The sequence below is a fragment of the Marmota flaviventris genome, chromosome 17 (assembly GCF_047511675.1).
Source record: "Marmota flaviventris isolate mMarFla1 chromosome 17, mMarFla1.hap1, whole genome shotgun sequence".
Lineage (NCBI taxonomy): Eukaryota > Metazoa > Chordata > Mammalia > Rodentia > Sciuridae > Marmota > Marmota flaviventris.
The window spans coordinates 61,349,685-61,366,374 of NC_092514.1; the positions used below are offsets into that span (position 1 = coordinate 61,349,685).

General features: G+C 39.9%; 2 protein-coding genes across 4 annotated transcripts; both read left to right on the forward strand.

Moving 5' to 3' along the window:
- The first annotated feature begins 366 nt into the window (after nt 1–366).
- Nucleotides 367–996, forward strand: LOC114102006 (keratin-associated protein 4-4-like). 3 transcript variants are annotated; one of them, XM_071604079.1, is made up of 2 exons: nt 367–518; nt 714–996. In XM_071604079.1, exons 1-2 carry the CDS (start codon nt 367–369, stop codon nt 994–996), a joined length of 435 nt encoding a protein of 144 aa, XP_071460180.1. The 3 variants fall into 3 exon arrangements, with proteins under 3 accessions (XP_071460180.1, XP_071460179.1, XP_034491095.2); XM_071604078.1 differs by having other exon boundaries at nt 367–479; nt 615–996; XM_034635204.2 differs by having other exon boundaries at nt 367–996.
- Nucleotides 997–14,500: 13,504 nt separating this feature from the next.
- Nucleotides 14,501–14,992, forward strand: LOC114102004 (keratin-associated protein 4-1-like). The gene has a single exon (XM_027947227.2). It carries the CDS (start codon nt 14,501–14,503, stop codon nt 14,990–14,992), a length of 492 nt encoding a protein of 163 aa, XP_027803028.1.
- The last annotated feature ends 1,698 nt before the right edge of the window (nt 14,993–16,690 follow it).

The window sequence follows — 16,690 nt, forward strand, 5'->3', positions numbered from 1 at the left end:
GAATGCTGGATTTCATGGAATCTGTCACGTGACAACCAATCTGATGAGTAAGATCAAGAGTCTTTGAAAGTAGATGATACACATAAGGAAGTAGGCAAGAGACAAGAGGTGACTCGGGAAGATACTGGATAAACCATACATAGTCAGAGAAAGGAAAACATGCACTCTATCTAACTTTTATGTAGATTCTCCCACAATTAGCTAATCTTGTAATCACTTCTCTATGAACATAAACAATAACAAGGAACTAATCTTTAACATGGTGTCAGCAGGTGGGTATAAAAGTGGACATGGAATTAGGAGACTAACACTTTTGGGAAACTCATTCTCTTAGAAACCCACCCAGAACATCCACCCTCTGACACCATGGTCAACTCCTGTTCTGGCTCTGTCTGCTCTGATCAGGGCTGTGGCGAAGGCCTCTGCCAGGAGACCTGCTGCCAGCCCAGCTGCTGCCAGACCACCTGCTGCAGGCCCCAGTGTTGCCAGACCACCTGTTGCCGCCCCAGCTGCTGTGTGTCCAGTTGCTGCTGCCCCAGCAGCTGTGGATCCAGCTGCTGCAGGCCCCAGTGTTGCCAGACCACCTGCTGTAGGACCACTTGCTGCCGCCCCAGCAGCTGTGTGTCCAGCTGCTGCAGGCCCCAGTGTTGTCAGACCACCTGCTGTAGGACCACTTGCTGCCGCCCCAGCAGCTGTGGGTCCAGCTGCTGCAGGCCCCAGTGTTGCCAGACCACCTGTTGCCGCCCCAGCAGCTGTGGATCCAGCTGCTGCAGGCCCCAGTGTTGCCAGACCACCTGCTGTAGGACCACTTGCTGCCGCCCCAGCAGCTGTGGGTCCAGCTGCTGCAGGCCCCAGTGTTGCCAGACCACCTGCTGCCGCCCCACCTGCTGTGTGTCCAGCTGCTGCCGCCCCCACTGCTGCAGACCCCAGTGTTGCCAGACCACCTGCTGCAGGACTACCTGTTGCCGCCCCAGCTGCTGTGGATCCTCTTGTTGAACCTTGTTTCTGACTACCAGCCATGAGCTAGCCATCATCACAGAGCCTGGCCACCAGCTTTATCATCCCCCTGTCCAGTAAGAAACTGGCATAAGGACATCCTTCTACATTAAAAACCACTAATATCTCTCATAGATCCCTTCACTATATCCCAACCTCAGATATATGATGCAATTAGATGAAGCCCCAGTTATTCTTGGCATTCATAATCATGTGTTAACTATTCTTCAATAAAAATAACTTCAAGATCATAAATTCTTGTGCCTTCCTTCCATGATTTTCAGTTTATTTTCTGGTATTATTTCTCTCAAGGAGAAGAAAAGTTTGGGTTTCTGTGGCCAAAAGAAACATTCACAGTAGTCAGGAAACAGAATCAACCTAATTGTCCATCAACTGATGACTGGACAAACAAAATGTGGCATATATAAGATTTGGAATACTATTTATCTATATAAAGGATGAAATCCAGTCATTTGTGACAACATAGATGCAACTGGAAGACATTATGTTGTGAGATCAGCCAGGCACAGATAGAAAAATACCATACCCTATCACTCAAATGTGCAATCTAAAATTGTTGATCTAATAGGAGTTGGGAATAGAAAAGTGGTTACCAGGGACTGGAGAAAACAAGGAGGTGAGAAATAGGGAAAAGGTTGGTCATCAAGTGCCAAGGTTAATTAGATAAGAGAAAGATGTGCTGATATTCAATTGCATCATAAGGTCAGTACAGGGAACAACAATATACTGTATATTTAAAATAACAAAGCTAGAAGAAAGGATATTGAGTGTATTTACTGCAAAGAAATGATAAATATTTGAGGAGATAGATATGCTTACCCTGATTTGAATGTTACAGAAATATATACAAATATCAAGAAATGTCACATGATGCCCCATAAATACATACAACTTTTACATGTCAATTCAAAAATAAAAGAGCACTGATTTTGCAAATAAAATATAATGCCTATATTTATAGAAAGGACTTTACCTATTTTTCAAAATAAGATAATCTACCTCATTTAACCAACAATAATTCAATTACAAGAAGATAACAATTTGATAACAATGATATGAGTGATCCCCACTGTTGGGCTCTGAGGATCATATCAAGATACGTGTGGCGCAGGAACTTCCTACAAAGAGCTCACAACCTAAAGTTGGAAATAAGAGGAAGGACCCAAGGAGGCCCAATACTACTATCTTGGGTAGTATTGATCAGAAGGGGAACTTTCAGTCTCGGAGAATAGTAATGTGGGTGTGGAAGTTACAAACACACACACACACACACAAAATCAGTAAATTCAGTGAAAATGTGCAGATCACAAATTCATGAGATAAAGAGAAGGCAGAGGAGGAGACAGGGAAATGTTTACATTCTTATAATGTCAAGAGGGAGATTGGCTGTGAAATCAGTTGCTGTTGACCAGACATGGCAGAGACTAAACTCTGCTAGCCTCACCCCAGTTCCCTTCATGTTAATAATACTGCACTTAAAAAATATATCATAAGCAAATGAGGAAGCTCCTAGTCAGAGGTGGAGTTACAAGTAAACACTCCCTTTGGGGAAAGCCTGGAGGAGTAGGAAAGGGTGAGAATGGCAGGAAAGGATGAGGTTGCAAGTGGGGAGGACTTGGACTAGCTTGAGACCTGTACCCCAAGCCTGCACTCTTGGCACAGTCTTAGATCCTGCAGACATGTTGCATCTCAGGCCAATTTGGTCATATTCAGATAAGTAAATCAAATGTCTCCTGCGACCACATTGCTTCACTTGTCCTCTTCATGCCACTTCAACAAGGAAAAGAAAAGGTACTTCAACAAAATAATCAACAGAACAAGAAAATCATCCCAAGGGAAAGACCAAGAAAATATTATAAACATTATAATCTGGGGAAATCATAGCCTTTTAGGTAATGATAATACTTATGAAGTAATGTAAATTGTGGATGAGATGTGGACTGCCCTTATGTGATTGAATAGCTTTTCTGAAAAATTAAAGCATCATGCCTGGTTAAAAAAAAAAAAAAAAAAAAAAAAGATATGGATAAGAATGCATTAAGTCAGTGATACCAGGCATTTCAAGTTGAAGTTCAGATGCAATGGAAAACCACTGAGAATGAGTGCAGGGCCACACCCCAGAAGGGCAGTAGGAAGTCTAGAAGTACCAGTAGCTATACTGCACTCGTACTGTGGTGTTTAGATGGGCCTCTCACCATGACAAATGAATTTCAGATTCATGATCTCACCCAGTGAAGCTTGGCACCAAGGCAGTTTTCTGACTGTACCATTCCTGTTCTTTTTTAAAAAATTTTATTATTTATTTTAATTATACATGACAGTAGAATGCATTTATGCACCTTGATATATCATACATAAATGTTATATGTTTTCTCATTTTTCTGAGTGTATGTTGCAGAATCATATTGGTCATGCAGTCACATATATACAAACAGTAATAATGTCTGTTTCCTTTTACTATCTTTCCTACCTCCACATCCCCTCCTCTCTCCTCCCGTTACTTCCCTCTATCTAATATAAGGTGATGCTATTCTTCCCTAGTGCCTTCTGTCTTATTGTGAATTAGCATCCACATTTTAAAGAAAACATTCGGCCTTTGGTTTTATGGGATTGGCTTATCTCACTTAGCATGATATTCTCCAACTCCAACCATTTACTGGCAAATGCCATAATTTCACTGTTCTTTAAAGCTGAATAATAGTCCATTGAGTACATATATCACATCTTCTTTATCCTTTCATCTATTAAGTGACACCTGGGTTTGTTCCATAGTCTAGCTATTGTGAATTGAGCTGCTATAAACATTGATGTGGCTGTGTCACTATTGTATGCTGATTTTAAGTCCTTTGGTATAAACCAAAGAGTGGGATAGCTGGGTCCATTCCTCGTTTTCTGAGGAATCTCCATACTGCTTTCCATAGTGGTTGTACCAATTTGCTGTTCCACCAGCAGTGTATGAGTGTACCATTTTCCCCACATCCTGACCAACATTTATTGTTACCTGTATCCTTGATGATTGTCTTTCTGACAGGAGTGAGATGAAATCTTAGAGTAGTTTTGATTTGCCTTTCTCTAATTGCTAGAGATGTTGAACACTTTTTTCACATATTTGTTGATCAATTGTATTTCTTCTTCTGTGAAGTGTATGGAGGAGCCTGGGGTCTTCCATTCCTATTCTTTAACAAATTTCTTTTGAGAATACTGATGATTCATAGCTTCCCATGTCTTTGAAAGATTTTCCATTCCATAATCAAATAATATCAATATGGCCAAGAAAAGAACTTTAGTTAGAAACAAAATTTAGTTGAAAAATAAAAATAAAAAGAAACAGTGAAAATGAACACTATCAGACATCAATAAAACAATATGGCATGAATATAATTAAAACATCACACCTTTAAACTCAACATTTTATTATCAGTCATTTTTTTTATTTTTTATTTTTATTTAATTAGTTACACATGACAGTACAATGATCTTGACAGATCACACATTTGAATCAAATGGGGTATAATTGCTCATTTTTCTGAGTGTACATGTTGCAGAATCACATTGGTCATACAGTCATGTATATACATACAGCAATAATAGTGTCTATTTTATTCTGCTGTCCTTCCTATCCCTCCTTCCCCTCCCGTCCCCTCCCATCAGATTAAGAAACAAGATCCATCTCTTTGAGATCTTATTGCAACATTTCTCTCACTAGTCCAAAGGCACATACACATTGCTGTCTGAGGCAAGGGTTGAGGAATCTGTCAAAGCAAAGGGTATTATTGCTAACAGTTTTGTAATAATCCATTATTTTGTTTAATCTTTTTTTTAGAGAGAGAGAGAAAGAGAGAGAGAGAGAATTTTTAATATTTATTTTTTAGTTTTCGGCAGACACACATCTTTGTTTGTATGTGGTGCTGAGGATTGAACCCGGGCCGCACGCATGCCAGGCGAGCGCGCTACCGCTTGAGCCACATCCCCAGCCCCTGTTTAATCTTTATTTTAGTTCTATTACTCCTTATGCCAATTGCATCCATCAAAACAGAACATTTCCATCATCGTGAGATTCTCTTGTGTTGTCTTTTATAACCACACCACTTCCCTCCTACACTTAACTTCTTATTAACTCCCACCAACCACTGATCTCCTTGTCATTTCTACACTTAAGCCATTTCCAGAATTGCATACACATGGAGACATACTGTATACAGGGTTTTCAGATTGCCTTTTTCTATACAACATAATTCTCTGTTGATTCATCCAGCCTGTTGAGTGCATCAGTAGTCCTTTTATTGCTCAGAGGTATTCTATGGTATGAATGTATCCCAATTTGCTTAACCATTCACCCATTGAAAGACGTCTCATTTGTTCCCATCCTTTGGCTGTGATGAACCAAATTTTTATAAACATTCATGCACAGGTTATTGTTTGAACATAAGTCTTCATTTCAGTGGTATAAATATTGAGGAGTGCAACCATTGGGTTTTATGGTAATTGCACAATTTTAAAGAACCTGTCAGCCTGTTTTCCAGCATGGCTGTACCATTTCTCATTCCCATCAGCAATATCTTAGTAATGCATTTTTGTTGCATCCTTGCCAGAATTTGGTGTTTTTTCTTTTCAGCTTTTTTTTTTCTTTCATTTTACCATAGGTGTTTAGTGGCAACTCATCATGGTTTTAATTTGCATTTCCCTAATCTTTTAGGAAAATCTTTCATGTTTGCCATTTGTACATTTTCTTCAACTAAGTGTATCAATATTTTATTATTAGGTCATATATATGAAGAAACAAGTTCTGTCTCGTTTAAGATTAAAAAAAAATAAAATCAAATAAAATCATTAAACATGTAAATAACAGGAGGTGATATTATGACAGATTCTGAAAAAAATATTTCACTGCAACATTTCTCTCAGTACACATGGAAATAAATGCACTTGCTGTCTGTTTAAGAGACAATGATTGTGAAATCAGTCAAAGCAAGCTCAGTAGGATGGTTCCTGCTCTAATTGGACCATTTGCTTTTTTCTTGTTGAGGCTGAGAGTTTTTATGTATTCTAGAAACTAGTCCTTTGTCAGATGTATAAATTATAAATATTTTCTCTGACTCTATGGCTTGTTATTATTGTCTCAACAGCATCTTTTATAGAGAAAAAATTTGAATTCTGATGAAGCCCAATTTATCAATTTTTCTCCTATGAATTTTACTTTGTGAAGAGTAAGAACTTTTCCTAGCTCTAGTTCCACAAGGCTTTCTCCTACACGTTTACTTCTGAAAGTTTTATAGTTTTACATCTTATATTTAAGCCCATGGTATATTTAGCTATATTTTAGATAAGGTATGAGACTTAGGTAAAGATCTCCCTCCCCACTTTATTTTAGTGTACAGATGTTCAGTTGCTCCAGCACCATGTTTAAAAGGCTGCATTCCTCTATCAAAATGCTTTTTACTCTTGCAAAAAAATTAGTTGGAGCCCATGGACAAGTGAATGAATAAAGAGAATGTGGTATGTGTACACAACAGAATATTATTCAGCTATAAAGAAGAATGAAATCCCATCATTTGGAGAAAAATGGGTGCAACTAGAAGACATTGTGTTAAGTGAAATAGGCCAGACACAGAAAGGCAAAGGCCACCTGTTCTCTCTCATATGTGAAAACTAAAAGTAAGTTGACCTCCCAGTAGAGTAGTGATTAGTAGAGGTTGAGGTTATGGTATGAATATAACCCAGTTTGCTTAACCATTCACCCATTGAAAGAGGTTGAGAATGGTGTGTGGGCAGGGAAAGGGTGGATAAAGTGAGGTTGGTTTTGATCAGTGCAAGCTACATATATGAATGGAAATAGCCCACTGAACTTTGTTAATATGTATAATTAATGCATGTTAATCAAAAATAAAAATAAAAGCTAAAACTATCAGTTGGGCATATTTCTGTAGGCCTGAACTATCAACATCTTTTGAGAAATATTTTATTAGTGCACGATAGTTATAAACAGTAGTGGGGTTGATTTTAACATAAGCATATATGCATGGGATATCATTTGCTCCATTTCCGTCCCCAGTTCTTCTTTCCTCCCCTTCTTCCTCCTTCTTTCTCCTTTCTCTATTTTACTGATCTTCCTCCTTTTTTTAGTTAAAATGATCTTTCCTCACCTATATTTGCTCTCCTAATTAATTCCTTAGATATTCTTTTAGCTCACTGAACATTTTAATAATCAGTGTTTTATAGCCTTTCTCTGGAATTTCATCCACTTCCATATCTGTGGGTTTCTTCATTGAGAGATTATAAATTTTAGAGGGAATTCATCTGTTTTCTCATATTTTCAGTGATCTTGATCTTGGGCATCTGTTGAGATGGATTCCTCTTCCTCTTTTATTCATGGGTCCTTTGGCATGTAGGTATCTTTTCTGTTCTAGAGACTCATCTCTGTTTTTGCTGTTTGAGTAGATGTCCAGAAGGGCGATCTGAGATCCCCCTCCTGCTGTTCCTACTTGGGGCCTCTTTGTTGGTTTGGGTTTTGTTTCCCCTCTTCTGTGTTCAAATACTGCTGGAACTTGGGTGCGGCTAGTTTGTGTTTAGAGTGAGGTTTGCTGTTAGTGTTGCTCAGCAGAAGGATTTCTATCCTGTGAACCTGTCGTGTTCCAATCACTTCCCAGCCCCTCTCAGAAAAAGGGGGAGCAAGAAACAGCAATAATGGGAGTAACCAATGTACAGCCTTAAAATAAACGCCGGGTGCCTACTATGGCATCTTTTACACTAAATGCCACCTAAAGAGGAATGGAGGGGTCAGCCTTTAACATGTGCACCACCAACAAATAGCTGTTGAACTAGATATAACAGCAGGTGTTAACCTCATCATCTACCGTATTAACCACCACAGCAATGTGGCGGTGGAGAGTAGGAATTATATAAGCTAAATAGTTCTAACAGTAAAATTTCATTTCTTTAAACAAAGAAAAAATGAGGCAGGAAGACAAGATTTTATGTTTGCAATGTTTAGAAAGTGAACAGAGGGGACACAGGAGAGAGGTAGCAGGTGATGGCTAGAGAAGGAATTTAAAAAATAACTAAAAATAATAAAGAGAGAAAGAGACACAAACCGAATTTGGTTATTAGAGGGGGAAGAAACAAAGAAGAAACAAAAACAAAAGTAGGAACAAACAAAAGAAAAAAATGGAAAAAGTAAAAGAAATAATTTTTTACAAAAGGAAAAAAATAATGAAATATTAATGAATATTAATATTAAAATATTAATGAATATTGAAAAAGTAATACGTTTTGTTTCTGTTTCAATGGTCCAAACTGTTGGCAAGGATGGATGTTCATTGTTTATGCCATTCTTTGCATTTTGTTTTGGGTCATGTACCACTTGGATCAAGGGCTCGATTTGTTAATGTGACCCCTTGGCTTTTCTCACCAAGTTGTCAGCCAGTGTGGCTTGGAATACCCAGCAAGCTACTGGCCTCAGAGAGGCACCTAAGATAAATGAGATCCAGTTTCTATCCCTCAGGGCATTTACTGTGCAATCAATCTTGGATTCAATAGGAAGATGTATGCCAGGTAGCAAATGTTAGTAATATTGGTGAGAGAGAGAAATGCATTCTACGAGAGAAAAGTAATATATAATGTTTAACTTACAGAGGTAAAATATGTCAAGTTTAAAATACAGGGGCATATGCACAACTTAACAAATACATAAGCCAAGACAAAGTGAAAGAGCATTGATTGATTGCTAAATGTTTATATTCCTATGACAGTACAGTCCTTTTCGAAGAGATATGTCAAGATTAATTTATGAAGTCAACTGATAATGGCGAGTCCTCTGGGAAGAAAAGAGCCAGGGACTTCATGCTGTGGGAAGGTCAGGGAGCATGATGGATGAAACATATGGTTTATAGGAAAGAAAGCAATGGAAGGTTGCCGGAGCTGCTATTTTTGCATGGTTTATTGACACATTAATGACATTCATCCATACATGCTCCATTAAGGCTCCAATTGCAGGGTTTGTATGCACGTCTATGACACATGCTAAGTTGTTCTACTCGCCCAATATGACCTGGATGAAGTTACCCAGCTACCTGTGTTTCCTCTCTATGTTGAAATTTGTTGAGAGCCACAGCCAAGTCGGGATGGCGCCTGGCATTGCCAGAAGGAGTAGTTGAGAGGTGATGCCAGCGGGCCATTAAGATGATGATAATTAAGTTAAGCTGTGTATAATTGCTGTGACTGGATGATGCTGGATTGGGGCAGGCTGGGTATATGGACCCCTGCTGACCGGCAATAGGTCGGCTCCTGCTACTTTTGAGTTCTCCTGAGTTTGCCGTTGAGTTCTTGCAGGGTTCCCGGGGAGTGCGCGTGGAGTGTTGGTGGAGTTCCGGCAATAAAGGAGTTCCTGTTTGAACCTGTAAGTCCCTCGTGGCAGCTCGGTTATTTTGTGCCCAGCCAGACTGCAGCAGAAATTGCCTTCTAAATTGAGAGTATTGTTATCAATACAAGAGCTGAACATTTTAGCTCTGGGCAAATGGTTTATTTGGAAAGAAAAACAAAAAAGAAAACAAAGTCAGCTCCAAACTAAAACATATCGTATTAATATGGTGACGCAATGCAAGAACATGTCCTTGGGCTTAGGAGTCACTCTTATTATTCCAAGACTGTACCTGCTCTTTCCAAGATGTTTCCCACGAGAGCATTCCTTGAGGGACCAGGCAGGGGAAATGTGTGAGAGGCTCAAACTATTATGCCTGCTGTGCCATCTCTGAATATTGAAAAAGTAATATGTTTTGTTCATTTTTATTCTCTTTTACAAGGCACATAAACATTTGTAAATACTTTACATTAACTTTTGGATTTTTCCTCTATCACCAAAAATATAGATATTGTTATTCTATTTTTTTGTTTTTGTTTTTGTTTTTGCATTGGCCTACCATTTATGGACTTTTCTCATGTTTATGCTTGGGTTTTCTTTGTTATTTCTTATTCTCTACCAACTTTAGAAACATTTGAATCTCTTCAAACCAGTTTCATCTCCTGGAATCACTTTTTTGTATGCTTTGTCTACACTGTAATGGGATTTTAAATTATGACTTTTTTTTTTAGTTGTTGGGGGCACTAAAACAATTTAGAGGGAGATCATGAGTCAATTGAACCTATGAGAAAATCTTTTCATTGCTCTCATAAACGACTTTTAGTTTACCTGGATTTAAAATTATTAGACACAATCTCTCCCGCCCCCAATGTCTTAGATGTAAATAAAATATTTAAAAATAAAATTTGAGCTCATCTAAGATCCTATGGAAACACAGAGAAAGAAAAGTCTCACCAACATGTGGGGCCTAGAATGCTGTAAGTGGGGTACACTTATAAAATGCTAAGGTTAATTTTTAAAGTTTAGAAATTGTAGGTTTTTCAGATATCAGAAAATAAATGATTAATGCCTCCTGTTTCTCTTTTAATCCATCATTATAAACCAACAAAGGAGAATGAACAAACAGAAACACTAATTCTATTTCACTGAGGCAGGAGAAAATAGAAAATATGAAATGGCAACAAATTTTTGGAGATAGCAGCAGCAGCAGCAGCAGCTAACTTAACGTAGCAAAAGGGGCTACAACATGATTGCATATGGACAGAATATCATGGAATGTGGAGTTGATTTGCCTTAAATCCTTGGAAAGGCTCAGAACCTGGAGGCACCAGATAACACTGGGTGCAGGGTAAGACAATAGCCCTGCTAGAGCCCCAGGATCCCTGTTTACCCTATAGAGTCAGGCCCTTAGCCCACCCCTACTACTCACCAGAAGAAACAAAAGGTTTTCCTTTGGGATATTTTATGAGAGACACTCTCCATTTGGAGACACTGGAGAGGGCAAAGGCCAACCATGGGACTGCATACTCTAGATTGAAAGGCTGACAGTGGTGATCACACTGGATATAAAAGTCTCACATCAAAGTATACAGCTCTGTGAAATTGCAGAGCATCGGGGGTATGGGAAAGGCACTAAAAACTTCCCATGGGGGAAAATACAGTTATGACTTATAGTCATTTTAATGCTTTGATCTTTAAATTTTTATCAGTTTCTGGAGTTATCTTGCTCTTTTGTTTGGAACATAATTTCCTGTTTCTTCATTTTTGTTGACTCTTTGTGTTTATCTTTGCACAGGAGGTAAAGCAAACCCCTCTCCCAGTTTTTTCAGACTGACCTTGTGTGAGAGCTGAACCTCACTGAGCAGGCTAAGCCATAGACTCTGGGTGCCTCTCAAATTCTGTGTTTGTCTAAACCACTATCTTAGTTCTTAGGGGTCCAATAGAGAAGATTTGACTGTGTTAGGTCTGTCAGCATCCCAAGACAGGAGATAAAACCAGTCCCTCAAGAAGCAGCTGGAGAGCTGGTGTACTGGATATGTGTCATCACTTTCTTCTTTCTTCAGGGACAAACTTGGAACTGGTTTTATCTCCCTCTTGCTTTGTGCTCGCGGTGTAAAGGATTTGCGGCAAATACCTGCACTCAGACTGCACACTCTTAGAACTGTCTGCTTTGCTCTTCGTAACTGCCAGGGAACTACCAAATGCCATGCCAAACGCAAGCTATCAGCCCTCAGGGACAGGCAGGTTAACTGGAGGTTTGGATCTATCCCCATAGAGCCCGAGGGGAGGAGCTGTAGAAGTACCCACTCACCCACTGTTGTTAATTAAGCTCTCACAGTACTAACTAATTACTGTCACATCAGTTCCAAGGTGAAGGCTAATTAAAAGCCTGATGACATGGGCAGCAATTGGAGAAGTCAAGAAGATATGCAGTCAATCCCTTTTCAGTGCAAAACTGGGAGCTGGGTATTGCTGTCTGCTAGCTCTGCTTTGAGCTAGAGGAAATAGCCACTCCTGTTTAAAATCACCTCTTTGATCTCTGTGGTCCCTGGAACTCTGGAATGGCAAATGGAGAGCCCCATCAGCTCCCAAAGCTGGGTTAATTTAAGAGTCAGTCCGTTTGATGGGAGCTATAAAAGTTGGAGCGCTTGATGTGTAGACAAACTGCTCTCAGAGAGAGAATTGAGTCTTGGGGATTTGGCAGGAAGTTTTATTAATGAACTGCCTTAACTGCCTTCCCTGCCAGTTCCAAGATACAGACTAATTAAGAGGCCTGATCCTGGTAAAGCCGCTGGGAAAGTGTGTTTGTTGTCAATGCCCCCACCCCACCCCACATCCCCCAGGGGAGAAACTATTATTGCCTGCTTGTTCTGAGCTAAGTCTGGAGTTGGGATGGGGTGGGGATGGGGGTTGGTGAGTGCTCACCTGTTTGTTTAAAGCTACTTCTTTGTCCCAGAGGACTGGTAAATACAGAGTCCCAGCCATTCCCAGAGCTAGGTGATTTAGAAGACAGTCCTTCTGGTGGAAGCTGAAAGAGTTGGGAAGCTTAAAATGTGGCCCAACTTCTGGGCAGAGGTTGGAGACTTGGTTTTATAGCTGGAATAATCTGGGAAGGGAGGTCTGGGGAAATGCCCACATTCGCATTCTAGCTCCCTAAGACCTTCCTAAATCCCTGCCCCATCCACACCCAGATTAACCTTCTCCTTTTTTGCCAATACATATATGTCTCTGCTTCCATCTTTAAGTTTTCCAGTGGCTGCAGCTCCGTGCCCAACGTGGGTCTCTCATTCTGGGATCTTGAAGCTCTCGTTCTTTTATTTGGAACACATTTTTCATGTTGCTTCATTTTTATTGCTTTTTGTGCTTGTTTTGCACATGAAGTACAGCACCCCCTCCCGCCCCCCAGTTACTCAGACTGAACTTGTGTGGGAGCTGAATCTCACTGTGCACCAGGATTGCCACAAAAACAAAAAACAACAGAAAGAGAAGGTCTAGATTCCTCCCCACACCTTCTAAGTGTCAGCCCTCCTAAGACTTCCTGGTATCCTCTTCCAATTCACAGCAAGCTCCTTCTCTCTTGCCAAGTTATCACTTTTCGTCAACTAAGCAGTTTCATGGTATGTGTCTTTAGAGAATGATTTCTTGTGTAATGTACTGGTGGGAAAACTTGGGTTTCTGAATCATCTTTCTATGGCAGGAGCAAGATTTGAAGTACTTAATTAACAGCCAGTAATTTGAGGTCATCAGATAATCAGTACAGACATCAGGCTGAACCCTAAAGCAGGGTCCTGATGCCCACTCTGTGTTTCTTGGCCTTGACCCTTTCTTGCTGGATCACAGGAATATGGCATTGAGCAGGGTACTCAGGGAACTCAAGAAAATGGCTATTTTCCAATTGAATGCCAATATTTCAACCAGTACAGTGGAACAGGTGCTACTGGCTGAACACCAGGGATGCCCCAATCCCAACACCTAGGAAGTCATGGTGAAGGTTATGAAATAAGACAAAGTTTTCTTTCAATTTTTTTTCTGCTAAAAAAAGAAAAGCAAGTCATCATTACACAAAGACAAACTCATTCAGAAGAAAATAAAATGTTCCATGATCCCATCAACCAGAGATAAGTACTATTAACTATTAATTAACAGCTAGTAATAATTATATCAATATTTTCCTTTACACTTTAAAGATAATTGAAGTAATAATATGAATTCTATTTTTATATAGATATAAATGTTTTTAGTAACATAAGCATTGTTACCAATTCCAGTAGTGAATCCTGAAGGTCTATATCCATTCTAGATAGATATTTGTCTTATTTTGTGTTGTTTTGGTGAAGGTAGGGGTTGAACTCAGGGCCTTGCATTGGACTAGGATAAGAGCTCTCCAATGAGTTACACCCCAGCTCTCTTATTTGCCTCTTAAAAAGAGGAAATCCATCAATAAATTTAAGTCCAGGAAATGGGACAGGAATAGTCTGAGTATTCTGGGGATTCTCCTATCTTTGCCCAGTGACCATTTTTTGGTTGCACCTGGCCACACGGATAGATCTTACCTTATCTTCCAATGCTAAGATCGTATATTTCTGAGATTCCATTATATTTCATTAGGCCAAATCTTTTTTTTTTCCATAAAAGAAAACTTCCAAAATTTTGAGCATGGTATGACCCATAGATGGGAAAGAATGACACCTGAATGACATGTCACCTTCACATGACCTCTGCTCTGTAGAAGAAGCTGGAATCTGCAACATAGGTGATGTCCAGAAGGAAGGAAGCATGAGATGATTCAGCAGGACAGAGCAGATGGAGTGAGAATCCACATTAAGCTGAGAATCATTAGCCAGCATCTAAACCAAGATGATTCTTTAAGGTAAAGGAAGACACAGTTACACATCAGGAAGAGTCAATGGGATGGAGCCCAATTCTTCAATAAAGGAAACAATGTTTTCCATCCAACTCAGAAAACATAATTGCCTAATTTAACAATTGCTTACTTATTTGGACAAACAATAACAAGGAAAGAGCTCCTCGAGGAGGGTATAAAAGGCAACCCTGGGCAAGGAGATCTCCAGATTCAAGAAATACACTCATTTGAAAACCCACACAGAACCTCCAACCTCTAACACCATGGTTAACTCTTGTTCTGGCTCTGTCTGCTCTGATCAGGGTGGTGACCAAGGCCTCTGCCAGGAGACCTGTTGCCAGCCCAGCTGCTGCCAGACCACTTGCTGCCGCCCCAGCTGCTGTGGGTCCAGCTGCTGCCGCCCTACCTGCTGCCAGACCACCTGCTGCAGGACCACTTGCTGCCGCCCCAGCTGCTGTAGGCCCAGCTGCTGTAGGCCCAGCTGCTGCAGGCCCAGCTGCTGTAGGCCCAGCTGCTGCAGGCCCTGCTGTGTGTCCAGCTGCTGCCGCCCCAGCTGCTGTGGGTCCAGCTGCTGCCGCCCTACCTGCTGCCAGACCACCTGCTGTAGGACCACTTGCTGCCGCCCCAGCTGCTGTGTGTCCAGCTGCTGCAGGCCCTGCTGTGTGTCCAGCTGTTGCCGCCCCACCTGCTGCCAGACCACCTGCTGTAGAACCACTTGCTGCCGCCCCAGCTGCTGTGGCAGTTCTTGTTATTGAATGTCCTGATCTGGATCTATGAAGCTGCTTGCCTTCATCATCTCAGTCCAGGCAGAAGGCATCTATTCAACAGAACATGTGGACCTCCTGAAATCATGAACTTACGAATAGATCCATGGAGTGCTTTGGAAAACCCTCATCTATATGCTATTACTTATTCATTTTATAGAAACATTCCATTAGTAGTAATTTAGAATTTGCTGTCAAATTCTGCATCAATTTGTTCTAGAATTCCTAATTCTGATTCAAAATATAAAACTCCTCAAATGTTCCACTTTTAGATTTTTTGTTTTTAATTTTCAGTATTTTTCCGTGGGATCCATTTTCATGTCAAATTGATGTTTTTCAATAAAATTTTTTAGCATTCAGATGCACTGAAAGTGTTCATATCTCATTATTTCTTTTTTTTTTGGTTTGTTTCTTTTTTTTTTTATTGGTTCCACCCTAAGATACCATCTCACTCCAGTAAGATTGGCAGCCATTATGAAGTCAAACAACAACAAGTGCTGGAGAGGATGTGGGGAAAAGGGTACTCTTGTACATTGCTGGTGGGACTGCAAACTGGTGCGGCCAATTTGGAAAGCAGTATGGAGATTCCTGGGAAAGCTGGGAATGGAACCACCATTTGACCCAGCTATTGCCCTTCTCGGACTATTCCCTGAAGACCTTAAAAGAGCATATCTCATTATTTCTGATAATGAAGTGGTCTGTTCATATTTCTGTCTCCTTTTCTTCATGTCAGAGAAATACATGTTATCAGAGGGACTTAAAATTGAAAAATTAAACTGGCATTCACCCATGAGATTTTTATCTAAACCAGAATTCAGTCTGACAGTAGAAATGATGACATAAAGTTTTTAATGACATAAAGTTTTATGCTAACACATGTAACATAAGAGGTATGAATTGAAATTGATGCCCCCCCCAAATCCCCCCACCAAATTATTCTGAATTGATTTAAACTGATTTAGATATAGCATAGACTATAGTTTAAGGATAAGAATTAAGACGGAATTGGAGCAATGATGTTAAATGCTGACCTCACCATTCTTCTTTAGGTGGTAATTAGTGTTACAGGTGTCAAAGTAGAACAGACATTTATTTTAAGTCTGCACATTGGTTGCTAACATTATTGCTATGCTTAACCCTTCTTTTTCTAATAGGGGCTGGAAATTGACTGGAATACTACAAGTTCACAGGGTAGAGATCCGGGTTCTGAGCAACACTCACAACTCAGCCAAATAACAGAGAACATTACTTCACACACATAAACTACCCTTTCTTGAGCTCCAATCATACTTTAATACATCAAATTGGAGAGACAAAACCCCCAGCCAACCAAGTAGAACAACTAGAGGACATCTTCTGTACATATGCTCATGTAGCATAACCCCGAGAAGTCCCTAGAAGAAAACCAACTACACACCAAATGACACATACATAAAAGGGGAAGAGGAATCCATTAAACAAATGCACAAATTCAAAACATCTGATATCATGATGAAACAGGCAAATAAATCCCCACCCACCAAATTCACAATTACCCAATTAAAAAACTCACAGATATGTATGTGGATGAAATTCCAGAGAAAGAGTATAAAAAAAAACTAATTATTAAAATGTTTAATGAACTAAAAGAAGAGCTAAATAATGAATTTAGGGAGCAAATACAGGAGGTGAAAGATCACTTCATGTATC

Bases quoted from the DNA above. Each gene is read 5' to 3' on its own strand.
- LOC114102006 (XM_034635204.2), top strand. From the start codon at position 367: ATGGTCAACTCCTGTTCTGGCTCTGTCTGCTCTGATCAGGGCTGTGGC.
- LOC114102004 (XM_027947227.2), top strand. From the start codon at position 14,501: ATGGTTAACTCTTGTTCTGGCTCTGTCTGCTCTGATCAGGGTGGTGAC.